The sequence below is a fragment of the Eutrigla gurnardus genome (genome assembly GCF_963514095.1).
Source record: "Eutrigla gurnardus genome assembly, chromosome: 8".
NCBI lineage: Eukaryota > Metazoa > Chordata > Actinopteri > Perciformes > Triglidae > Eutrigla > Eutrigla gurnardus.
This window is the reverse complement of record NC_139922.1, coordinates 6542637-6570318: the sequence shown is the minus strand read 5'-3', so window position 1 is coordinate 6570318 and position 27682 is coordinate 6542637. Positions and strand designations below refer to the sequence as shown.

At 42.3% G+C, this 27682-nt stretch overlaps 1 protein-coding gene across 1 annotated transcript in view; it reads left to right on the top strand.

The window, feature by feature from the left end:
- LOC311016637 (ERC protein 2-like) overlaps positions 1 to 27682 on the top strand; it is a 147562-nt gene that overhangs the window by 19830 nt on the left and 100050 nt on the right. The window contains exons 9-10 of the mRNA XM_084014475.1: positions 512 to 679; positions 13940 to 14107. Coding sequence (XP_083870601.1) covers positions 512 to 679; positions 13940 to 14107 — 336 coding nt within the window. The remainder of the gene's footprint in view (positions 1 to 511; positions 680 to 13939; positions 14108 to 27682) is intronic.

Genomic DNA, 27682 nt, shown 5'->3' with positions numbered 1-27682 from the left:
GTGACACAATTGTGTAGACGCATATATAATTTAAATCTTTAAATTAATGAGAACATGAGAACCAATTCATTTTGACCAATTCAAATGAGAACGTTTGAATTGGTCAAAATGTTTGACGATAAAAAATATTTCTGATTATCTTTTCTTTAAATACTATATTATAGTAAAACAGTTTGACTAAAAATGAAAAACTTACACTTTCACCAAGATTTTGAATGATGATATAGTTATCATATGATCAGTTTTAGCCATATAGCTCCATTTTACATTAAACAGTATGTTTAAGCCACTTGTTTGTTCTAGTCCTGTTCATAAAGATCAAAGTATGGGGGGACATGGTCACATATAATAAACAACATCAACATGTTAGTGTGTTTCAAAGGAAGTGTGCACGTGTGTGTGTTTATGAAAAAAAATCACTTTGTAACTCGTTATCTCCACATGTATCAATCAACTCAATGATGAAAAGGTTTTCATAAGAAATGTGTGCTCGTGCTTCTGTGATTGCCAGATAGAGCAGCTGAAGCAGGAGATGAACAGGAAGGAGTCCGAGATGCAGGCCCTGCAGACCAAACTGGAAACGCTGACCAATCAGAACTCAGACTGTAAGCAACACATCGAGGTGCTAAAGGAGTCGCTCAGCGCCAAGGAGCAACGGGCCAACACGCTGCAGACAGAGGTCAGTGCACACACACGGAGAGAGCGTGATCTGTGTGACCAACGCAGGTGCATTTACAGTCATGATGACCAATGTGTGGCGTTCCTGGATTATAGCCTTTATGACCAACTTGCCTCTGTAAGTGTTCTTTCCTTTTCTACCCTGGTCTCGTTCTCTTTCTGTTCCTCCAATGGACGTTGAGGTGGGTGGAAAACGATTCTATGTGTGTGGCTCCTTCAGTTCACCAGTGGGCTGAAACGTGTGGGCGGGTCAGTCAGTCAGAAGGTCGGAGAAAACTGGCAGCTTTTTCCTTTTCATCTTTGAAGTTTATAAACTCTATGGCCCTAATGATTTTATCACTGCGGTTTGTGATGGAGGCGGGCTGTATTTAGGGAGATGGAGGCGTGTGGGGGTCTGGGGTGGGGGTGGGGGGGGTCCAACTCTAAAGAGTTGGAACTGATACTTTAGATCTCTTTGTGTTAGGCAGTTGAGAACGGCCTGCTAACTATGTCCACTCATCATTACAGGAAGCAATTTGGGCCAAAATTAGCCCTAATTGTCCATACATGTGCAAGGAATTTTGGCCCTTGCAGTTAGCAGAATACATCATACTTTAAGGAATTATTTTAGTGGGTGGTTTTCTGTGTGTACATGTTTTAGTTTGAGTATCCTGCTGAAATGGCAAGAAATGTTTGTGTCCTGTTGCTGTAGGTGTAACTTAATGGCTTAATGGCATTTGTTTCTTTGCAAAGTTCTTGCACATGTGTTGTACATACAGTATAGGCATTTTCTGTTGTTACATGAGATGTGTAAATACATTTTTCACTTATCTGGATTGTTGCAAGAACAGAACATGATATCTTTCTTTTTATGACTTCATGGATGATTGTATCGTGGTTTGTATCAGCTGATGGGAATCACCGGCAGGTTCCTGGCTGCTGGTTCAGAGAGGTCAGAACCAAATAGAACCATTTCATAAATCAATTATTAAATATTACTGCTGTATATTTTATTTGGCAAGTACTTTGTGACAAATAACTGAACAATATATACAGCTCCATTGCTACACTTTAAGTGATTGCTCCACAGCCTACTTGTAGCAAAGTTTGATTTTATTGGGTGTGTATTATGTGTGTGTGTGTGTGTGTGAACGAGAATGACAGGGAGAAAGAGTGCAATGCAGAGATGAATGAACGGAACGATATTTATTTTTTAAAATTTCGTTGGAAAAAAACCCCGTAATCAATTCATGGTGCTCAGTGTTGATTCTGTGGTGCTGCGCCACACATCGGTCTGTGTTTGGGAAACACTGAGGTAGAAGGGAGTAAGGACGAGGGGTCAACGAGGTCAGAGAAGATGGAGAAGAGTTTTCTGGGGTTGTAGAAGGAGGACTGAATTTTGGCCTGATAGAAAGACATTTTGGCTGCACAAATAGAGGCAGTGAAGGAGGAGAGATTGATAGGTTAGCAGGTCGTCATGGTGTTTGGATTCCTGCCATTATAGTTGCTTGAGCCGGTAACCGTCTCTTCCAAAGTTTAAATCCAAACGATGCCCTTGAGTGGCCAGGTGGTGTGACTGTTAATGACACAGATATGTGCATGTTTATGCATTAGCATGTGGATGCATGACAAGGGGATTATATTTAATTGACTGGGCACATCAATATGCACTGTAGCCTGTCTTCTTCTCACTTCTCATAGGCTACTGCAGCGGGCTGTAATTAGATCCGATGGTCTTGATCACCACACACACACACACACACACACACACACACACACACACACACACACACACACACACACACACACACAGAGTCCACCACACACAAACACGTACGCTGTCAGTGCTGATTTCTGGACTCTCATCTCCGGTCTGGAGTAGTTTTCCCCTGCTATTGAAGTGGCATTTCCCCCGTCTGGGAAAGGCTAGGGTTTCCTGGACTAAATGGCCAAATCAGAGGATGAGTAAAGGTATTGAGTGTGCTTGAGGCCAACCGTGGCCCTACATTCCTCTACTTTCTGTCCGTCATTCAGTTAGAAAGCACATCCAGTCTCTTAGAAGTTTCCTTCTCACCTCATTCCTTCCATCTATTCATTGTATTACTTCATCTCCCTTCAGCAGTTTGTTTCACTCATGAATACTCGGGCATCATACTCCTCCCCATACACATGTGTGTGTGTGTGTGTGGGTGTGCCTGGCAGGTTTCATCAGGAATGACAGTGATTGGTACAGTAGTCCACTCCCCCACAGACACACTGGTGTCTCCCAAACCTGAGGAGCAGCTTCATCTCACAGACACTTGTCTCTAAAAGCAATTGACATCAGGACGGGACTGAGAACAGAGCAGCCACTGTGAGCGAGGGGATGAGAAAATGGGAGTGTATTTATTTGTCAGTCAAAGTTAAGGACAGCTTCTAAATGGGCGTGATTAAATGTGACTGCAGATAACTGGGAAATGTAGAAAATAATGGATGTGTATGAGTTGTGTGAGTCTGCTGCCCATGTCTGTGGAAACGTAAGCCTTTAATGCAGCATGTTTGTGTCATTCTTGCCCGAGTCATGACAATGCAGGGCCGTAACTATACTCCAGCAGATCAGGTAACCTATCAGAGACCTGCCTGCATATTTAACCAGCTAGCGACAAAAGGAACAGGCCGTGACCCCGGTGGTAAAGGGGCTTGGTGGTGCTTTGACTAGGTTTAGTTTAGATGGCTTTGAACAATAACATTCTACTAAAACAGGCCTCATCAGACTGTGTTAAGACATTTGGGCCTGTTTATTTGATTCGGCTGTTACCAGTCCCACCTGGTCTCTGTAACGACATGCAAAATTGCACAACCGGTTAGATTTATTTACATGAGTGTGCTCTGATGTCTTTGACATTCCAGGACAAAGCCTTGTATGAGGTACGAGCAATAAATACAACACCATAATGTGAAAACAATGGTGTCAGACATATGAATTTTGAATATTGCTATGGCAGTGCTTTTACCGATTATGCTTCATAGTTACATTCAAATAATAGGATATTGTCTCTGAAATGGTTCTATCTAGACCTTTACATCTTCTTGTGACCTCTAAATTTCTGGTTTAGTTGAGAAGTTACAAATAACCTCTCTGTACTTGTCCAGGAGCCAGAGATAGAACTAACAGCAGTACAGTTAACTAGTGTCTGCTTAACCTGCAAAGTCCATAGTGATACATACAGATATAAAAGTTAATCAAACAGTCGTATATTTGACTGAATTTACTGACCGCTACTTTGCCACAGCCTCCTCCAAAAGCCGACTTTCTTTCTCACTGCAGCACAAAGTCGGTATCAAGCTCCCTACCTCCGGAATAAGGAAGTGCCTTAAACTTGTTTTAAAGGATGTATTAACATACTGCATACATGTCCGTATAAGTCACATAGAAGCTTTATTCATTTTATCAATGACATTTATATATATATATAAGTTCATGCAGTATATGTATATTGTCATTTTAGCAATGAAGAGCTTGTTTCCCTGAACAAACCTTGAATGTCTGTGTTCATGACAGTATACATGGAACAACATGAGAATATTGGCTTTGGTGCTGTGGAGCTCTTGAGCAAGTATATCCCCGTTTACACTTTTTTAAGTTAAACAGAAAAGTAATTTACTATAGCAAATGTGTCTGGACTGGGCTGATCCACACAATAGGGGTTATTACCTTTCATTTTTTGATGCGACAAATCATGTAGTTAGGAGTTTCATCTTCTCAGCCCTTTCTCAGATGTGACCCCACGTTGCTTGTGTTGTGTTCTCTTTCATCACCAGCATTTGCAGAACTCCTACCAGAAAACCTCCACTGAGGTTTGATTTTGAAGTAGAGTTGATATAAATGACTCACAAATGACTTGCTAACATCAACCCTGAAGACAGCTACGAATAAAGAAAAAATTAATCTGGAGAGGGAAAGAATCAAGGCTGGATGGGCTGACAGCAGGAAGTGTGAGGCGAGAGAATAGAGTGGCTTGATGGATGTAGGAGGCTGGGGGCTTTTGTCAGATGCAATGGTCCGGTGTGCTGTGGTCCCTGCTGGACTCTCTTTGTTGCTCTTTCCTTGTTCTCTTTGCTGATTAATGGTTCATATAGGTAGTGAGACGGAGAAACGATGTGGTCTCAGCCTGCTGACACTCCTCCCTGTACTCTTCTCCTGCTGCGTTCTCACTCTCTGTCTTTCTTTCTGCCTCATTCCCTTTTGCTCCCTCCGTCCAGATTTTCTCTTCTCTCTGTCTGCCTGCATCTGTCTACTTTCTTCTGCACTATCCATTCTTATCCCCCATCTGTTGGTACCGCTGCCACAAAGAGTGTATGTGAGAACCTGATGACATGCTGAAGACAACAGTGAAGTAGCTGGCATACGCAAAAGGAAAACACTAACTTCACGTTTAAACCTTGGGCCTCTAGTGATGAGTCCATTGCATACCACTTCCATTATATCACATGATCTGAAGCTGACTGACCGTCACCAGTCAGACCCGACAGCATGCTGCTGGTTCCTTGGGTGGTGCGGTTTGGGATGCAGTGTGAACAGCGAGGCTTCGGTCCCCCCGGAACAAACATGGCGCGGTCTGAAATAAAGCCCACGCAAGTACTTCAGAGGCCATGTGGAAAAGCCATAAAATGGAGTTATAAGGGTCAGAATGGAGATGAGATATTTAATGGCTTACACAGGGAACGTGTTAAATGTGTGCACAATGGAAGGAGCCGACAAATACAAGTGTGTGCACACTGCTCCTTGAGAAAACACACACCGCATACTTCAGTGTAAATGGTCTGTTAAGTTGGAGGACATCTCAGGCGATTTCATTTGTGTGTTGGCTAGTCCCACGTCAACATTTGTTCGTGTTTTCTGTTTTTGCACATTACACAAACACTCAGAGAGTAGTTAGAGCATGGCTTGTTGATTAACTGTTAGGCAATAAGGTGCTGATGGAGACAGCCGGAGACAATGTTCTCCTTCCTGGTCCTCAGGGTCGCGCTGCTTTGCTCAGACCACTTGACCTCTAATTACACACACACACACACACACACACACACACACACACACACACACACACACACACACACACACACACACACACACACACACACACACACACACACACACACACACACACACACACACACAGATGCGGTGCCACTAGAAAACAGTTGTGGAGTCTCACTCCCAGTTACAGTTCAGTCTTTGTTAATCTCAATGAATGCATCAGAAGCAGAAATACAGTATGGACCTTGAGGTCTAATCTCTAATAAAATGTGTTTTTTTGGCTCAAATCCAGCTCATTATATTTGAAATGAATCAATGAGTATGGGGATGGTCCTGCCTGTCAGACTAAGTATTTGAGTGTTAACATGCATATTATGTGAATAGCTCTTTTTACCCCTTGGTAGGCTTGTAACGGTATGAGATTTTCATGGTAAGATATCCATCTCAGCAAATGTTAGATAATTATTATTATTAGTTATAAGTTACAATGACCCTTAAAAGATTGAGAGCAGAACTTTAATAATCAGAATTACATCATGAAGAAATTGCATGCAACTATAACATGTTATATAACTAAAGCATGTTAGTATACATGTTAACAGCACTTTAAACTATGATGAAACATAAAATAAAATAAAAAGTAACACCAGCTTAGCTTTTAAAGTAATGTCCTTTGATTATTAACAATTAATACTGTATGCATGACAGCACAGCCAGACCGCTTCTGCTTGTACCTTTAATTAACACACACTTTGATCTAAGTTTTTTTTTTCAGTACTGTAGATAAGCAACTGTAGAAGGTATGATGGTCCATTGTAGCGCCTCGGTATACTGTCATACTGTGATGTTACTGTTACAACCCTACCGTTGGTGACCTTGTTTCCTGTATTTATTATTGGCAGGTGTATGAGGCTTTTCCTTCAGACATTTTATTTTTTAATTAATAAGAATCATAGAAGACACTAAGAACAATGCAATGCAAGATAAGATGCAATACAATACAATACAATAAGATCCAAAATATAAAAAAAATATAATAAAACAGATAAAATGATAAAACAAGATAAAATAATATTGAATAGTACACAAAATGCTGTCAGTTAGGAAAATCCATAACATAAAGTGAGTCTTAAGAAGAGATTTAAAAGAGGATGCTAAGTTTGCCTGAGATCTCAGGCAGGGAGTTCCACAGCTGAGGGGCCCGAACGGGAAAGAACATCACCTTTTTTGACAAGATGAGACTTTGGATCCATTAGTAGGGCCCGCTGGAGGATCTCAAGCAGCGATCAGGCTCATAGGGAGTTAGCAGATGGCAGATATAGGCAGGAGCCTGACCATTCAAGGCTTTAAACACAAGCAATAACATCTTAAAATCTATTCTAAAACTTACAGGTAACCAATGACGGCCACAAGGATTGGTTTAATGTGGTTGCTTCTCCTAGTACGTGTTAAAAGTAACAAAAAGTAATGATAATGTCAAGCTAACAGTGACAAGTGGAAGCATTTGACATTTTCACCACTTATGGGAATAATTATGGATAAATGTCAGGACATTTATTGTCTTTTAAAAATGACTCACTTGAATGGCAACACACCATTGAAGTGAGGCAGCGGAGGTATCTCAAATAAACATTACACCTTACATAACATGTAAATTCTACCAAGTAATGGTAAGATTGAGGAGTCATTATTGACTTTGGGAATTTTGCATAAAAATGCTGGAGTGTTTAGCAACATTTCATGCCCTTCATCAGCATATGAGAGAGCTTGCTCGGTAGTCATGGAGATGGTTCACTTATCACCCAAACAACCTCAGCATTAGGCTATAGGGGTTGCATTTGAAAGAATTCAAATGAACATGTTGGTTCTCACTCATTCAAAGTGATAAGCCAGTGTTTTCTGTACTACAACACGATGATGAAGGGAGGTTAGAAAGACCAGGAGAATGACAGACTAAGGCCTGGTTCACACCGGCCGCGGAAGCGCCGCGAATAGGCGCGTAGCGGAGCCCGCTTCCTTTCGGCGCCCTTGTTAAGCGATAGTGAAGTTCACACCAGACGCGGAGCGCCGCGATTAGGCGTGGCCGTCCCGCGCCGTGAAGCGATCGTTTCGGCGTCTGCTCTATTTTTTGCGAACGCGTCAATTCTGGCAGGAAATCACACAAAGAAACACGAGACAATCCGGTCAATTTTCAAAATAAAAGCACTTTTCAAAATAAAATACCGCGATTGACAAATGCGACCATATTTGTGTATCTCAACTTGCACTGGGAAACAGGAAGAGACAATACATTTAATAAATGTGAAGATTAGATAAACAAAAATGTGTATTTCAACGGTACTCTCTCTCTCTCTCTCTGAACGGATAAATACAAGAAGTGTTTAAACTTCTTGGTTACAGAAATATGGCGTATTAATTTTATGGGGTTATTATTTACTCCATAATGAAAAAAATAGCTCTGAACAACAGCTGAGCAGAAGCGCTTGTGGACCGTCGCAGAGAAATACGCGTCTGGTGTGAACCCGGCGTAATGTTGATCACGCAGAAATGATTTCAGACAGCGGCTGTACACTTCACACCTGCGATGGTTCTACACATGGTTGCCAGAGTGAATGTTCAGTGTAGTTTGACAGGAAATGGATTCCCTGGAAACAGGATGCAGCAACTGGCGTGTGGCGCTGGAAATTATCAGGAAAAATAATCAAAGAAGGAGCAAGTGTTAATGAGGGGGAACGCCTGCAGCGTCTCTTCCTTTATAAGTGTGTGTCTTGTGTCCTTCTCTGCTGGAGGAGGTAATGATGATGGATGAAGGGCGAAAGGGAGAATGAGGCAGATGTGTGCAGTGAGCGTTAGTGCGATGGTACTCGGGTGAGTCTATTCCATTTTGTGTCATATATCCATCCTCTGACACAAAACACAAAGGCATGACACGATTGTCTTACATGCTTTGGCAGAAAACATTCATTCCTTCTGATGACAAAGATCCTTTTGTCAGTGGATCCTGGGAGTTCTTTATGTGTGTGATGTGCGTTCTTGTCTTTTTTCTATTTTTTTTTCTACATCCGTGCTTCCCCATGTTCCCTCTGTAGCCTGCGGGCAGACAGCTGTGTTGCCATGGTTTGATCCACAGATGTTGCAGTGTACAATGAGACTGTGCCCCAAACTTCATCTCACCGCCCCTTGCTGTGAGGCAGTTTATATCCGCTTATTATCCCGAGCCGACCCTGAGGTGATCCATCTATTATACAATCCCTGATCAGAGCTCTGACTGTTGCCTTAACCCTGGCTTTGATGACACACCTCAAATGACACCCAGCCTAAGAGTCAGGACAGGGAACGTTCTTCATTTCCGCACAGATCAGTCCCGGTGTCGTCATGTCTGGAGCGGCCAGATCAGGTGCAGAGGAAATCTTATGTGCTTGTATATACTGTGTGTGTGTGTGTGTGTGTGTGTGTGTGTACGTGTAAATGAGAGAACCCAGAATCAGCGTAGCTGCTTGGAAAAGCTCGGCCGACCGAAGTGCTTCATTCTTCCATTTGACATGACAACTTGCACCTGTACACACACACACATAAGCACATACATGCCAACATGCATTAATGTGAAAAAAAAATCCCACTCACAGCCAACCAACAGTGACCACTTGACATCTATTGGAAGTTTCTATTGCCTCATCTGGAAACCACGGATCATTTAACGCCACAACATCCATGCCAGCATGAAAGCTGCTTATACACCATCTGGTAAAACTGGAACTTATGTATTTCATTTTTAAATTCACCTTTCACCAATCTTAGACAATGCAGAACCAGATGCAGTCCCCATTCATTCTCTTCCCTCTTCCTTCACCATTTTAGGGTGCGTCGCTTTTGTCTTTGATGCATTTCAATGCAAAGGGATTTTTGAATGATTATAGCTGATATGGGAGACGCTCTGGTGGTCTAGCATCATCGAGAAAAGAGAGAGCATTCCTTCTTTTAGTGACACTATCCAGACCTGGCCATGTTAATAGCTAGACAAACATAAATTAGTCAAACATTATTTCATAAATGTTCATGATTAATTTAACAGCACGGGCCTCCAAATAAATTATATCTAATGACTGCCCTGTGCTGTATTTATACAGGCTGGCTGGACGTCATACAGTCAGAGAAGTGAATAGCTCACACAGCTGTGTGTAGTGCACCGCAGCGGCCCGAGCAGACCTGGGTTCAGACATCTCATACACTCCACCAGACCCACGCTCGGGAACTTCTATGGTGGTGTTGTCAGCTAAAGTGACATTAGTAACACACAAAGAATGAGTAAAATCACAGGGTGTATGTAAATGTGCCCGTAAAGGTCAGAGATATTTAAAGGGCCAGAGGGAGAGACGTGATATCGTATTAGTAATGATTTTCTGCTCATACTGTGACCGGTGCCCAGTGAAAGTGCAACTGTCAATTTGTGAGTATGCAAGTATCGGTGCATCCCCAGGCCTTTGCTGTGGTCTCCCCATGGTGTTTGGTTCTGCAGTTTTGACTGTGGTCTACTCATATAATCCCTGTGTTGTTTATTGCGGCCCAGAGCCGGCGCTGATCTGATACCTTTACAGATTCGCCTGCCAGAAAAACTTTTATGATGAAATGTGAGGCAGGAAAAGGGGAGGTGAGGACAAACAGAGAAGCTGTTTTCTTTAAGCCTCTGTTTTCCTTTGCTAACCAGTGTCCAGAATCCACATTTGGCTGTCACTGCAAGCATGAAAGAGGAAGTCAAGGAGAATGAGTGTGTGTTTGTCCATGTGTGTGCAGGGCTGCGTGTTCAATGGCAGGTACATGCATGTGTTCATGTTGAAACGCGTTGAATATATGCATGTGTACATGTGCACACTTGGTGGTTATTAGTTTGGGACCGTTCATATAAAGACATTCCACATACTGCAGAGAGTTAATAGTTATGCAACCACAGAATCTTGAAAACATATCAAGGTCATTTTTTAAATGATATGGTGCTGAGTGAGGGGCTGGAAAGCTGAAGTGGGGTTTTTTGGGGGGGAAGATGGGGTAATATCGATGTGTTTCTTATTCATCTATTCTGAGGAACGCCTCAATGCAATCTCTAATGTTCCTTTTGGAGTTGAACTGGACCAGACCGGCCAGTATTGAATCCTTCTACTTCTTTTCCTCACCTTTAACCTTCTCACTTTCTCACACTTTTGCTTATACATTAACAAAAAAAAAGCTGTGATAACAAAACCGGATGTGGTCCCTGGTGTGCAATTGCATAAGCACAATGAGTTGTCCTTAAGAGCATAGGAGTCCTGCTTTGCGTTTTACCGCTCTCACATAGAAAGACACAGAAATGCACAAAGCTATACAGTCATAGCTGGGAAATGTGTGTCTGTCCCAAAGGAAACCTGGCTTGAGGGATTACTCACACGGACACATTATGAAGTGATGTGTCTCACCACAGGCCCTACACCTTTAAAAGGCAACAGGAAACTCCTGGAGAGTATGGAGCGTGGCTGCAGGGATGAGTGTTGAAAGAGAAGTAGTAGTGGTGGGTTGAAAGAGAGACGTGTTGTTGGAAGGCGACGTTGAGACGAACGGGACTACAAGGGAAGGAAAATTGGAGAGGAAATTGAAGGAGAGGCGAGAGGTTAATCACCTTGGCTTGTTAGCTGTCTATCATCTCGCCATGTGTGCCAGCTGATAAAGCCATGCAGTATTTCCTGTAGCAGACCTGCTGATGGAGTAGTAGCTTTAGTCAGTGGAGGAGCAGCTTGTCAGTGGTGTTAATGGGCTCTTGAGAATTCCCATCATCCCTCTCCTCCCTCTCTCCCTCAGTCCGATTCAGTTCAATATGCTTTATTGGCACGAATGTAACGAAGACGAGCTTGCCAAAATGTCAAGCAATGATGCGATTAAAAATAAAAGGAAAAATCTGGAAAATAGCAGAAAACAATGAACCCTTGCTCTGTGTATTTGTGTGTCTGTGTGAAAGGGTTTGGCAGTGTGTTGAAGTTGTTAGTGTGCATGTGTGTGTGTTTTTGATTTATTTATCCCCTTTCTTTCACCCTAACTCCTCCATCATCTCATCCCTCCCTCCTCATCTGTCCATCTCTCCCTCCGTGTTTTCCGTGTACTATGCCTGGCAGCGGTGAGTGCTTTAAGAGGGTATTAGCAAGGCGGCTGTACAGTACTATCACAGCTTAGTGGGCCAGTGCAGGTGAGACAGCAGGGATTTCCTGTTAGGCCTCTCTGCTACATTCTTGCTAAATTGCTCCCTGCCAGGTGGGGTTTGGGGGGAGAGGGTCTCTCCTTCTCCCTTATTATGTCTCACACACACAGAGGCAAACACTAATGCACACACACTCATCAGGCACACAGGATGATGTGGGTGTGCGGACATACTGTACGTACAAAGGATTAGTGGGGCCACTAGTGTGTGTGTGTGTGTGTGTGTGTGTGTGGAGGACAGAGCAGGGCTCAGTATTAGACTCTGGTTGTCTGCCAGAGGAGCAATATGAGATAAATACTTCACCATCTTACACCTGGGGGTCCTGGCCTGCTTCTAATTCTACTGCTTGAGAAGAGCCCTCTGTGTGTCTGCGGCCCGCATGGTGCCCTCTCATTTTACACAAACACATACGGGCAGGTAGGAAATAACTGAGGCCCAACACAGCCGTACCTCTCAATTGTGTTCTCAGTTCCCGTCCGTTATTTTCCCGTTTATGAAAAATTATATTTGTATTGCCACATTGTTTGTGCTACTGTGGCTTGGTGTATGTGAAAAAGTAAAAATAGCAATATTGCAATGTAAACATACTCCATGCCATCCATAAATATTTTCTCAGCAAAAATACACATACATATATAATTGCCTCCCTGTGTTGCTCTCATGATTGCTGTCAACACAACTCTTACGAAGGGAAGGGAATAACTCTTGTCACAAAATGGTGAACTATTTCTGTCATTTGTAAGAATTATTTGAATGACAGAGCTTTGCGGAGAAAATGACGACTATTTTTCATGCTGTTAGTTATGCTTAACCTACAATATACTGTAAGAGTGGTGGAGTACCAATATAAAGTAGCACAAGTGGAATACTCTTGTAAAGTACCTGAGTATGTAAACTTAATTACTTTCCACTATATAGCTCCCATCCCACCTTAAGTTCCCATTGAAATAGAGGGATGTACTTGAGAGTACAATGCAGCCTGTGCTTTAAGTGTTTTCACACGTCCCCGCTGTGTTCAAGTCAGGCTTGTTAAAATGACTGTTGACAAGCCCTCCCTCACTGCTTCTCTTCATATACAGTATGTGTCTACGTGTCTCTTGAATTCATATAAAACACATGCGCGCCATAAAAATTAGTTCAAATGGGTTCACTCATTGTGCCTTCACAATAAGTACTGGTAATGTAATCAGGCGTTGAAGAGCAACAGAGGAGCACATAGTCCATTCACGATAGCCAGCTGAGATTGTGTGTGTGTGTGTGTGTGTGTGTCACTGTAGGCGGTGTAGCAGAATTCTGGAGTGAGCTCAGATATCACTCATCTCATTGCACACAGCCAGATACAGAGGATTTTAATGTGTGAGTGTGAAGTGTGTGAGCAGTCGGATCTATGGCAGCGCTGGCCCAATCATACGGCACTCAATAACAAATAATTAGACAGGTTTCAGGCTCTCTCTCTCTCTCTCTCAAACACACACACACACACACACACACACACACACACACACACACACACACACACACACACACACACACACACACACACACACACACACACACACACACACACACACATCAGTCTACAGAGGTTTATATTATGGACAGTAGGTCGAAGCTGAACTTTTACTACTTCCAAATGTCAACAAGTAAATGTGTTGAGACATGTCAGTTCCAGTACTGATTAATAACGTATGGTGTAAGCTTTCATAGTCTTTTTTCTGTATTTCTTTGTATTTTTCTAAGTGTTTCTGCAATCCGGTCTGTTTCCTGTCTATTACACTGTATTACAGATTACATTCAACCTATATGCGTGTCTGTCCATCTGCCTGTCTGGCTAAACTGTATGAACCTTATTCCCCCTTTCTCTCTGATTGTATCACTTTCTCATTTTCTGTCTGCCTGTCTGTACAATATATCATATTGTACATACATCAGCTCCGTTACTGTCTATACATCTGTTAAAATCCATATTGGTCTGTCTGCTCATGGTTCTATCTGACTTCCCACCTGCTTATCCACACATAACTTCTTCTCTTGGCCTCTTGTAGGTCGATGCTCTGCGGGTGCGTCTGGAGGAGAAGGAGCAGCTCCTGACCAAGAAAACCAAGCAGCTGCAGGACCTGACCGATGAAAAGAGCACACTGACAGGAGAGATCAGAGACATGAAGGACATGCTGGATGTCAAGGAGAGGAAAGTTAATGTCCTGCAGAAGAAGGTAAGTTTGTCCGCTTGTAGTGACATACCTAACAATAATGTCAATGTTGTGTTTTCAGTGAATGCTCTTCGACAAAGTTACCCAATCCTGATTATAGTTGGGTTTAGGGTTTGTTATGCTGGTATGATTTCTTCATATCAGCCACTTCTTATACCTGTTGGTGGTACATGCCATGCAGGCGCTTGTCCTTTCATGATGGATCCCCCTCTTCTTCCGCCTCCTCCTCATCATACTCAGGTTTCTGCTGTCTGAGATATTCACTTAGCAGGTCATCGCTTAGGGCCTTCTTCCTGATGCACTCCTGGATCCTGGTTGTTTCATCCGAGACAGTGGCTCTGATGCTCACTAAACCTTGGCCTTCCTCTTTCTGCTTAGTGTATAATCTCAGAGTGCTGGACCTGGGGTGAAACCCTCCATGCATGGTGAGGAGCTTTCTTGTCTTGATATCAGTGCCTTCTATCTATTCCTTTGGCCAGGATATCATACCAGTGGAGGATCTAATGAGCGGTAGTACGTACGTGTTGATCTGATCTTGTTCTTACCATGCAGCTGACTTTCCAGGACTTGCCTTACTCTGTGTAGGTATTTGGCTGTGGCTGACTTTCTTGCAGCATCTTGATTGTTTCCATTTGCTCCAAGGTATTTGTAGCTGTCCTGGGCATCTGCTACACTATATTGCCAAAATGATGTTGGACAGGAAGGCCTGGCTCTCAGTCTCCACTCTAATTCATCCCAAAGGTGTTCTATCGGGTTGAGGTCAGGACTCTGTGCAGGCCAGTCAAGTTCATCCACACCAAACTCTCTCATCCATGTCTTTATGGACCTTGCTTTGTGCACTGGTGTACAGTCATGTTGGAACAGGAAGGGGCCAAACTGTTCCACAAAGTTGGGAGCATGGAATTGTCTGAAAAACAACCCCACACCATAATCCCCCTCCACCAAACTTTACACGTGGCACAATGCAGTCAGACAAGTACCGTTGTCCTGGCAACCGCCAAACCCAGACTCGTCCATCAGATTACCAGATGGAGAAGCGTGATTGGTCCGTCTAGAGAAGGCGTCTCCACTGCTCTAGAGTCCAGTGGCGGCGCTTTGCATTGCACTTGCTGATGTATGGCTTGGATGCAGCTGATCGCCATGGAAACCCATTCCATGAAGCTCTCTACACTGTTCATGAGCTAATCTGAAGGCCACATGAAGTTTGGAGGTCTGTAGTCAGTGTTTCCCCTAGAATCTTTTTCAGGCCCGCTGGTACCCACCGAAAAAACCCTAAACAGACGAGCCGCGTGGGATGGTGTATTGGTGCAGTTGGATTAAGTCAGGTGGCACAGCAAGCAGTCTGCAATTCTGCAATTAATATATTTGCATTCAACATTTTTGTTCAACCAGAGTGTATCCAAGATCACAAGGAGAGAGTGACTTATTAAGGTGCCGGTTGATGGAAATGATCCAAAATGAGGGTCCAGAAAAATATTGCATCACATTAATAGCTACAGATACTGTAAAACACTACAACGACATATGAGTGCATATTATTATCCTATTTTATCAAGTAAAATATAAGTTATAGGTTTACTCAACAGCTTAACAGTTCATAGAAATTCAGGTAGAAATAGGTTAACTCAGAGTTCCACAGGTTATCAAAAAACAAACCTTATTTAATTAACATAGGCTGCCTAATCCGTACCATGCCTCGGCACGATTGCCCCCCACAGGGGTCGCCCCGCCGCTTTACACACTGCTCCAGCCCAAACGGGCTTTGGCCTGTTAGCCGGTTGTACAATGGTCATCACGTCCTAATACTACACACGCATGGCTTGATGTTGTTTTGAAGGAGCGCCGTCTCTGCATATATTTTGAGTAAACACTCGACCTGCATCAGAGAATGTGAGCACGAACAGGTCTGTGCGAGCAGGCAGCGCGAGTGCAGCGGATTTTGGACGGAGACACACAGCCGCATCCGGTTCCGCTCTCACCACGTGTCTGAGCTTATCAAAATACAGTATCAACTTTTCCGTGTTTTCAAAGTAGGAAGCGACATTGTGGTGGTTCAACGAGGCGGACGGTCTTTAGAACAACATCAAGCGTGTAAAGTACACGAAGAAGAACGTAGCCTGAGCGCACGGCGAGGATTGTTGTGGCCGCGCGTCTTGCGGAGCAAGTCTACACTGTGCCGCGCGGAGGCGCTCCTAATGTAAATGATTATTGATTTATGAATGAATTGATAGGTGGCTTATTTTTGGCGTATTGATTTTTTCTGCATGCCTAGGTGCTGCTTTTATACACCTGTGGCCATTGAAGTGACTGGAACACCTGATTTATATTATTCGGATGGGGGAGTGAATACTTTTGGCAATATAGTATGTTGCCTTCTGGTAATTCAACCCCATCAGTTGCATTCATCTTGCTTCTCTTGGATACCATGCAACCACTCTTATCTAGTAGGAATGACATCCCACAATTTTTGCTGTAGATCCTGTTGATCTGGATCTATGATTTATCTGGATCTATGATTGATCGGGATCTATGATTGATCGGGATCTATGATTGATCTATGCCAAAGTTACCAACTGAGCTATCCAGCTGCTATATACTGTGATATATATATATATATATATATATATATATATATATATATATATATATACACACACACACACACACACACACACAACACACACACACTTACACCTGCACAGCATGTCTCAGAGGCCTTAATGACTTTTATAAGGTTGCTATTTAGGCAGGGCCTGTGGCCACCTGTGGCGCGCATGTTGGCAATTCCTCTTTAGACCAATTACACACATAGAGGTCCCCTCTCAACTTACTTTTTTCCTGTCATGTCCTCAAATTAGATCTCCCTCTCTCTCCTTCCTCCCTCCCACTTGCTGAGTTTAAAGAAAAAGGGCTCCAAAGGTCACATGCAGTGCCATGAATATGTTCAGGTGCATTATAGTGTTTGTGTGACCTCTGGGTGTTTCTGTGTGAGAAGCTTAAACATGACCTTTAAGTGCACCCTGCGATGTTCTCCTTTGGGTGCCACCTATAGCTCATTATTAGGACAGTCAACAAGATCTTTTCTGGCAAATTGATTTGGCCCATCTGCTTTTTGTCATTTCATTCACGTGTGATTTCCTCTTTGACTTTATTACATGTTAAAAGTTTTAGTCACTATTTGTGTCTTTTTAAATTACATTGCTTTATACAGTTGAACTATTTTACGGTAAGCCTGAGTTGCCAGATTTATACCCAGACTCAGTTAGATAAGGTTGGATGGTGACTCGATAGATGCTTTTGCTTCCTGTCATAGCCCTGATGGCTGGTTTCTCACTGGCAAGTTTTTCCTCATTTATTGATGTTTTCGATCCGTCCCCCGTCCCTTTGCAGGAAGCCTCCCTATTCCTCTGAAGAACACACATGGTGTGTGTTCTTCCTTTCTCCTATTTTTCTCTCAAAGACAGCTCTCCTTATACAATCTTATAAGCCTTCTTTTTCATCCATCATGCCATATTTTTTAAGTGATGGTCAGCAACAATATCTCAGTAAATACTAATATTAAAGGTCCCATATTATGTAAAACATGTTTTCTCTGGTCTCTACACCTATAAACTGGTCCTCCCTGAGCCTGTCAACTCCCAGAATGAGGAAAACAAGCGACTCCTGCATGGTCTCTACAGCCCCCCCACTGGTACAACGGCACTCCTACAGGCTGTTCAGATTCAGCTCCCGTCGTTACGTAACGAAGGGAGTCATTTGCATCGGCCAAACTCCTCTGATAATAGGAGATATCCGAGAGGGGGCGTTTCGCAACACAGCGGGGAGAGTGCAGCTCGACTTACCGGTTGTGGTGCTGGGTGATCCGGCTGGTGCTCCGTGAATACATCGTGGTGTGGGTGAAGCTGGAGACAATCCTCCCTCTGTCTCACGCACTCTGGTGTGTCTTCACTGCTGCCTCCACTCGGACGGAACCCGGTGGCGCATGTCCGACAGAACGACGGTCCGGGTCTGGTCTCTTGCATTTCATTTTTAATGACAATGTGCCGGCTGCGGTTCGTGTTAGCTTGTATGTGTGTGCTAACCACTTCACATCGGACTGCTTCAGTAACGAGGGTCAGTACAAAGCTGGCTTTGCGTCGACACGGACCCTCGTAAAAGGATCTGTCCCAACTATACGGGACCTAGCAACTTCACCTGAGCCACATAGGCGAGCCATAGCGATACATCCACGTAAACATTGGTGCATGCTGCCGCTAGCGTAAGTGGCATCCTCTCCATCTCTCCAAGTAGGCGATGACAGACGGAGCTCATTAGCATTTAAAGGTGCAGACACAGAAACAGCCTGTTCTCAGCAGAGTTCATTTGAGCAACTTTTAGACAGCTGAAATTCAGGACCATGGATGGGTTTGGGGCAATGCATATCGAATACAGTGTTGTTGGACCTCTGACAGCTGTGTGAAATTGATGAAAAACAGTATAATATGGCACCTTTAATGTATTGTAACAAATGTCCAAAGACATAAAATCAGAATAATATGGCAGTAATTCATTTTTTATGTGACAAGAATGAAATAAGTATATTTGAATGAAGCCCTGCGATAGACTGGCGTCCTGTCCAGGGTGAACCCTGCCTTCACCCAATGACAGCTGGGATCGGCTCCAGCCCCCCCCCGCGACCCTGAATACAGGATAAGCGGTAGACAATGGATGGATGGATGGATGGATGGATGGATGGATGGAGGGATGGATGGATGGATAGATATTTGAATGAAGAACGCTGTGAACCAACGGGTATTTCACTCAATTAGCCACACTGCATACTGACCACAATCTAATTGGTTTCCCAAACTTCCTATTTCCCAACAGTCCCTGGGGGTTAAAACTTACTGTTTCCCATTGGAAAGGTAGGCGTGGAGCTAGGAGTGAAATTTATTTTCCTTTCTTGGCTTCATACTCACTGCTGGCTTATTATAAAATACACAGACAAGCTTTCTGTGTGTATTGATTATTTGCAGGCACAACAGAAATATAAATGCCAAGCGTGTGCGTCCTAAATCATGATTCAGGAATTATTTTATTGCTGTGTAAGTACGTTTTCACATACAAGGAATTTGCCTTGGTGTTCAGTATGCATAATAGTTAAAAAAGAATAACAAATAAAGCAAATAAAGGACTGCATGTTCTTCAGCAATGACGCTGATCCTACATCCGACAAACGTGTTGAGGCTGACCTGAATGTGAAGCTTGATTTAGTATCCTAAATGACCTGTGGAATTCTCAAACTTTGATTCATCAGGACATTTTAAAAGTTTTGTTTTTGTTGAGATTTCCCCTAACTTCCTGAAAATTATTTCTTAGGATTTCTTGAAGACTCAAAAGAATGTTGTTAAATTCCATCAGTGGAAAAAGAACAGACTGTTATTTATACACAGACAGTAAACATACATGGCAAAGTCTCATTGGGGAGATTTCTAAGTCTGTATCTTTGTGCATCTTTGATTTGTACTTTTCTTGATTCATGAAGCAGGAAGATGAATTGTTTGCTACATTGACAACACTGGTTGTAATGACCTTTTTGACTGGTGTTTTTTTCTGCTCTTTCATTGATGCATTTCCTTCTTCACCACCACTTCCACCTCTTTGCTGTCTTTCTTTTCTTGAATGGAAGCTTTTCTCGAAATCTTTTTTACATTTTTCCTCAAGTTCTTTGTTGAAAGTTTTTTTTTTTTTTTGTATCTCCTTTTCCAGCTGCAGAACATCTCTCATCCTCTGGATGTCTGACTGCTCTTTAATGTAGGCCTCTCTCACCATGGCCATCTCTTTCTTTTCTGTCTTGAAGACCTTCCTTTTCTCACATGTAGCGTTTCTTTCTGCAGTAAAGGCCTGTCTTTCCCTAAAAATTGAGTTCTTTCTTGAACGTTTTTCTTAATTTTCAATAAAAGGTATTCCTCATCTCAGCCATTTGAGTATTTTCTCTTTGAAAGGCCTTTCTCTCTTTCTTTGGTCACTCTTTGCCTTTCCATCTCCAGAGCCTTCATCATTTTGTTTATGTGCGTCTCTTCACACAAACATGCAGTTTCTCTCAGAAAAACATGGTCTGAGTGTACTTTGAGGCAAATATGGTACTTACCACCAAAAGGTCCTCAATTAAGTTTCAGAGTAATAATTGTGCGATGGGGTATTTTGCTCCTCAAGGTCTCAATGTGTTCAATCGACATGCTCTACATCTCAACACAACTCTCTTGAGCCACTTCCGTTATGATGTGTAGAGTTCATAATTCTTAGTTCTTAGTTCTAAGTTCTAAATTCTATGCATCACATTACAAGCAGTACTTCTCTCTCAACATAACCAACTCTCACACAGGTCAGAGTTCAATTTCTATTTCCATCAACTCAAACGCATATATATATACACGGTTGGGAGTACTTTTAAAAAGGTATTTTGATACAATTTCTGATTACCTGTTCAAAAAATGTATTCAGTAACCTAATCCTGGTATCATAATTTTAAGGTAATATAACTTGATTACTTTCCTATAACATTTGCATTACCTCAATACCAAATATGCATATAGTGTTTAGATTGATTGTTTCCCCAGCTATTCCTTCATATTTCATGTGCATTTATGGCAGTTATAGCAGTAATAATGCACATTTAATTAAAATGTTCTTTGTTAAGTACATGCCATTCACACTTCACACTCAAAACTTCAATTAAACTGCCATAAACTTAGGCATAAGCTGCACTGCACGTTGAGGTTGTTTCGTTTTTCAGCTTTGAACACAAAATATATTTATATTTATCTATATTTCCAGCCAAAGAAAGCGTTCTCTGATCTGGAGGCCATGATAATGAACTGGAAAACATTTCACTCCAGACCAGTGTCCTCGTAAAGTCTTGTAAGGGCACGTGCATGATGTGTATCATTCTTTACTTTGAATCATGACATGTGGTGTGGTGCGCAGTAAAAACACTGACTTATAAGATATGACACAAAAATCTAATTTTACATTACTTTAAAATTATAAATTGGAATTTAAAATTGTAGCATTTTTTCAAAAGGTATCTTTAATCTGATTACGTCTTTTTTTCTGTAACTGTACGGGAAGACAGTTACCTTTTTTTGGTATCCTACTTACATAATGCTGTTCCATATATCTGTTACTCCCCAAGCCTGTAGCCTATATACACAATACAGCAAACATCTAAAAGACATGACCATGTTTACAGGCTTAGAACGGCTCTAAACTTAGAGGTGATGACTATATTAAAAAAAAACAATGAGTTAAGTGTTCCCCGCAAATAAGGTGCATACCACATAACCACAATGTCCATGGCTTGATTTCAGCGGCAGACCTTTGTTGCTATACTCTTATCTTTCTCCACTTGTTCCTCTGTCTCTGTAATATCAGCTTTCCAGTAGAGGCAAAATGCCCAATAATAACTTAAAAAAAGAAGAGTTACACAACAGCAAGACACTGTTAGTGTTGTTAACCTCATTGGGATCGAGGTCACAAACTTTGGATTATGAATTACCTGGAACAATTTATAGGGAATCTTTCTTCAGTAGACAGTAGCTCTTAATACTGCTGGGGTCTGTGGATTTCCCAGATTTTAAAAATTAAAAAAAAAGGTTTTTCCAGAAGCTCCACAAATAAAATTCCATCGATCTCTGTTTTATTTTGGTGGCGCCAGAAAACTTGGCTAAATACTTTATTTACATGACTAGATATTTGGGTGAACCATCCGTGTAACTGGTTATGACTAATCATTCCTTGGTTGTATTTCTAAACAGAAAAAATCTGGTTTCGTGGCTGGACATAATAAAACTAAAAATCTGTATACAAGGGGAAAGACAGGAATGTAGCTTGGAAGCGACCCTGTTTCCATCCATTTTTCATCCTGTATAAGGCATTGAGTCACATTGTAAAAGACATTGACTGACCTTGTGTGTTTGAAGTCTTCCCAGGACAGGATGAAGGTTTCCCTGACACTTCCTCTTATCTAAATATCAAGGGTGAATTTCCTATATAGTTCACTTTTTTGAAGATTACAAAACATTCCAGATACAGATAACCTCATGAAGTTATATGAATATGAACAAGGACTGTTGCTTTTATGACACAATAGGATGAGGTTTAGCTTAGATCATTTAAAAGTCGACTGAGTGGCTGGCCTCCAACTCGTAAAATTATCAGCTCTATATGAGTCAACTACACACAGTTCACAGGCTATTAATCTCTTGAGGATGTTCCCTTTGTGACGTAAAGAGTCAATGTCTATACCAGACACACACACACACACACACACACACACACACACACAAACCTTGACAGCAGAGGGTCAAGGGGATACATCTGTGTTATTACGAGCAAGCTCTCTATCGTCACTACTAACAGGTTAAATTCTCCACCAGTGTTGGTGTTGATGAAACAAGCTGATGAGAGATTATTTGGTGTGTTTTTCGCTCTTGTGTGTGTGTGTGTGTGTATGCACTCGCATGCAAACTTGTCGTTCCGGTCATAAGGAACTGACATTTGGAAAGCTAAAAGTAACAGCAGTCAGGAGGATTGTAACGTGAGTGTAACGGTACGAAATAAGCTGGAATAAGTTTTAAAATGTAAATCACAAGAGGGAGGCTGTTTGGTGTATCTAATTGTACTTTGTGAACCCCTTCATGTTGACGGTTTTTATTCTTTCATGACTCAATTATTCCTCCCTTCCCTGCTCCTCTGTGGTTTTGTATGTTTTGAGACACTGTAGTGACTTTTAATGTATTTGAATTTTACAGAGTGATTAAAGATTTAGTCACCTTCAAGATGTTTAGGTTTCTGTCAAGTATTTTAATTGTCAAGAGATGACTATATATTTATGCAAGTGAGAGTACTTCAGTGAAACCACACTTCTATCTATGAGACTTCTCTGACTTTGACGTTCAACCCTCATCCCACCAACAGGGGGCCCCACAGACCCTACAGCTGTCATATCTCACAGGTGCTTTATTCTGTCATTCCACGTTTTATGCCTTTGTCGGTACTTCTGTTCCTAATGACTGTTTTCTGTTTTAATTATTGTTTTGTTTTTTAAATAACTAAACGTATAAAAATGTATTGACTCCAGTCAAAAGCATACAATGTTTACTATGCAGTTTTAAAAGAAGGAAGTATTTATTAAGTTCATGTTTGCCAAGCGAGCTAATTCAAAGAATCAGTGGAATAGGGGCACTCTTTCAGTTTGAAGAGACACAGATGCCGCAGACACAGGTGTCCTCACTTGTTCTGTCTATTTGTATTTTACACAATATGCAAATGAACTGTCCCTTTCCTAAAATTATAATCATCTGTTTCTTTTCTTCAGGTGACATTGATTTCATAACTAGTACTGTTTTGATAAGGAGTCCGTTAACGTTTTGATTTGATGGTGGTTTCGTACAGTAGTTTCACGTCTCCTGGAGAAATGACTCCCAGACTGGGGGCAGATGAGTCACGGGTAGACCAGTGCTAAACCATCGTTAAGGTTTTGTAGTGCACCACTGCAGCGACTACCTTCATTTCCAGCATACAGTACATCGCTCATTGGCGCCCTATTTTGTGTCTCGGGAGAGTATGAGTTTTTTTTATCTTTTCCTAGGGGCCTCTCCATGGACAGTCACCATGACTTATATCATGGTACCATGAGGTCATTGCTGTAGTTTGAAACCTACATTGATCCTAATAGTTAGAGGCTGAATTTAGCAAAAAAAACAAAAAAAATGAGGTCTTTAAATGAAAAACGAAAATGCATATGCTAGGTTTGCGCCGGCATTTTCGGTCTTATGTATCACAACCCAGAACAGTGGGAGCTCTGTTTGAGCCCTTGGTCTACGAGACCATGACCAATGCATAATGATGCATTTATTTATTTATTTTTTCATTTTTGGTCGTTTTTTTTCTTTTGCTGGGGGTGGGGGGTAGGGGTGTGGGAGGTACACACGCAGGGCCGGTTGTGGTGTGGTTTTGGCATACATGTGTTATTCATGTTCAAACATTGTGGTCATCTCAATCCATATTCATGCTTTTAAAAAAGCTGGCTTTGTGCATGGAAGTATAGTATCCCCTATCATGGTCTCTCCCTATAGCAACCACAGACAGAGAGATGTGATTACGTCTGCTTGGGCCACATCGGGCATATGTGTGTATGTTTGTGTGTGTATGTCTACAGAAGGATGCCCCGTACACAAGGGTCTCTGTTCATTATGATAGTGTCTAGCAGGTATCCCCTTGACTTTCTCAGGGGAAACCAGCTCTGTTTCAGAGCACACTCTGCCAGACTCTTTCAGCACTTGCTCTGGCTTGGTGTCATCAGCACGGCGAGGCCTTTGATTGTGAAGAAAAGTAGAGGGAGAGAGTGATATAGAGATAAATCGAGATGTTCCCTGGCCTTCTACATTTCCTCCGTTTCCTCCCCACTTTGATCTCACTCTGTGGAGCAGTTGTGCTATTGCTCTTCTTCATTTTTCAAGTTTTTGGAGTTTTTATTATTGTTGAAATACACTACTTTTTCATATCCCTTGTTAAGTCATTACAATATAACGTATATTGGTGGCATTTTGAGCAAACTACTGGATCCATGCAGGCTTATGATGACCATGTACAACAAAAAGCCTTTGGTGCTCTTTTTGCTCTCTTTTCTTTTCTCCCTCACATGTTTTACACACTGCCCCCAGACCTCACTGGCACTTTTGGGTTTGATTCATATGGATAGCGATGGGAACTGCTATTTTACTTTCTGTTTGCAGAAAGTAAAATATTAGTTCAGCATTGGCCTATTGTTTATTGTGTGTGTGTGTGTGTGTGTGTGTGTGTGTGTGTGTGTGTGTGTGTGTGTGTGTGTGTGTGTGTGTGTGTTAACAAAGCGTTGCTTTATGCTTTAGTCTCCAGATGTGCATGATGGACAATTATCTCTTTCTCCAATTTGAATCCACTTCCTAGAATACTTATATACTAAGGTGTTAGGCCTAAAATGGTCATTATGTCCAATGACGCAGCTTGACGAGGGCTGGGTAACAAACCTCAATACATTAGATTACTTTCTATAATCTACTATAGTTCAGAGTATCGAAAACTGTCAAGTGCTGCCAGTTGGCATCAAATGGCCGGCTTGATTCTTACTCCTGTTTATTAGATCTTTGGTCGGATATTTCCCAGACCTCGATCAGGCAACTGCTTACATTAGACTGTTTCATTCATCTAAGTTGCGATGCTACTTCAGTTAAGACAGCACTGAATGCTAATGCAATGAGAAGCTTCAAAAATGTTGTTAAATGGGAAAAAAGGGTTTTATAGAAGAAAAAAAAAAACAGAACAAAGGTATTGAAACGTATGGTACTGAAACTCCAGCACATTTCATTGGCACTTGGTACTGAAAAATTCCAAAAGATACCCAACCCTAACTAATGACATTACTACTAATAATGTTATAAAGTAGAGGTGCATAGCTTGAATACCATCCGATTCAGAACCAAATCAGTGAATGTCTGACATACCTTCTTTAATTACACTGTAGGCCTCACTGGTGAGTAATTCTATGTGTGCAACAGCTGTATTTCTCAGAGAGCCGTATAACTCACGAACACACGTGTACCTTTTCTGTGTATGAGCGTGTGTGTGATCCTGATAGATCTTGTGATGAGGCCACCAATGCCTTTTATCCTAATGGATTCCATCTGACCAATCACAATGAAGAGACATGGCTACAGATAAGCCCGTTGTAGCTCGGGAGGTTCCGGTAAACAGCCTGTGATAGCCCCCCCCCCCCCCCCCCCCCCCCCCGTATCCCCCTTCTGCTCCTATCAGCAATCAGCCGAGGTTAATGGTGAGAGCCTGAGGCTGGCTGATTGGAGCCAGGCAACACATCAGTCAAGAAAAACTCAGTGTCGGGCCATATGTCAGGCTGTTTCAAGTCCGTCTTCTTCCTGACCACAACATGTGTACTGCAAGAAAATAGATGAGACGTGTTTGATGACTCTGCGACTTGATGAAGAACCTAAACCTGACTGTATCCTGATGATGACACAAGCCATAACTCAGGCTGACCTGTTTGACCTAACCTGTTGGCAGTCGAGTGTTAATATTTCTTACTTTAAGATCTGAGGCCCTTCAGTTCCTGTCTCGAGTGGGCCACAGTTTGACCCTCTGTCTCTCTGAACCATATCACTGCATGGTGTATTTGACCTGTCTGACCAGATCACTGTAAAGTGTGCGGGGGTCAGAAGCTCCAGCTCCACACACAGCGGCTGTGGTCCCCACCGGGTGGCCACGTCTAATGTCTTTCTTTCTCTCCCACTCTCTCATTCTTTCTTCCTCTCTTTCAGATCAAAGGCCTCCCATTCACTCACTCCAAAGAGGAGAAAAAGAAAAGAATTAATACTAATGGTGCTGGGAGCAGAGGAATAAAGCGTCAGGGTAATTACCCAGCAATCACTGCAGCATTCCACAGCTGAGCATGGAGGGGGGGGGTCAGAGATAGGGTCTTGAGTCTAAAGAGCATGGACGTGGATCAACTTGGCCGACTCACACACAGACACCCTCACACTCACGTACAGCTTAGCTCGCACAAGTGCAATCTGTCTTCATTGAACAGTTCTGGGGTCTGCAGGAGTGTCATTTCTGAGTGTCATGCTCACAGATCACAATGAAAACAACACTTGCTTGTATTTCTCACTGTCATTATGCGTGTGTGTGGGTGTGTGTGTGGGTGTGTGCACATATGTTTGCCTGTGTCTGTTTGTTGGTATCTATTTGACATGAATGCAGTGGAGGGTCTCGGTGTGAATGATTTCTGGAGGAATGTGTGTGGAGAGAGGGAGGACGTCTGCTTGTCATCTGTGTTAGTGCTACACGTAGCCCCCGTTGCCTGAACCTGGCCCGGCATTCATGATAACAATCACAGCCTGATTGAGTGTGTATTCCTCAGAGATCAGTACTGTATGTTCAGAATAAGCCACGTGTTACAACGGATGTACGGAATTAGACATGGATCTATGGTTTCCTGTTTGTGTATGGGAGTATGCAAATTTGTTTAAGTACATACACAAACAGCAGGCCTAATTTATCAAGCTACTTAAATATTTTTGTTTCCTTGATGGTAAATTTACCATTAAGGCTAGATCAAAGTTTCGGGGGAGTTTTGTTTGAGCAATAACGGTTTAATGCAAACACAGATGATTACTTTTTAGGAAGTGTTTGGCGAGGCAGTTGTGTGAGTGAAATACTTTTTCTGAGTAGCTTGTTTTTTTCTTCTTCCTCCAAACCTCATCTGTGAAGCACTGTTTTTAGTTGAGTGACTGAAGTAGGGCCTTTTTTCCTGGTTACCCCTGGTAACAGTCATTAAGAGCGACTGACCAGTTGAGATGGCTGGGAATGTGACTGTAATGAGCTCTTAGCCTCCATGCAATATTAAAATCATTCTGTAAACTCCTCACCACCTCGCTGACGATAGCAGCTGCACTATTTAGGAGATCTTATCCATTCCATGGTCCTCTCCTGGAGTTTTGTCTGCAGGAATCTATTGTCAAATTCATGTTTAAAGTTATGCAG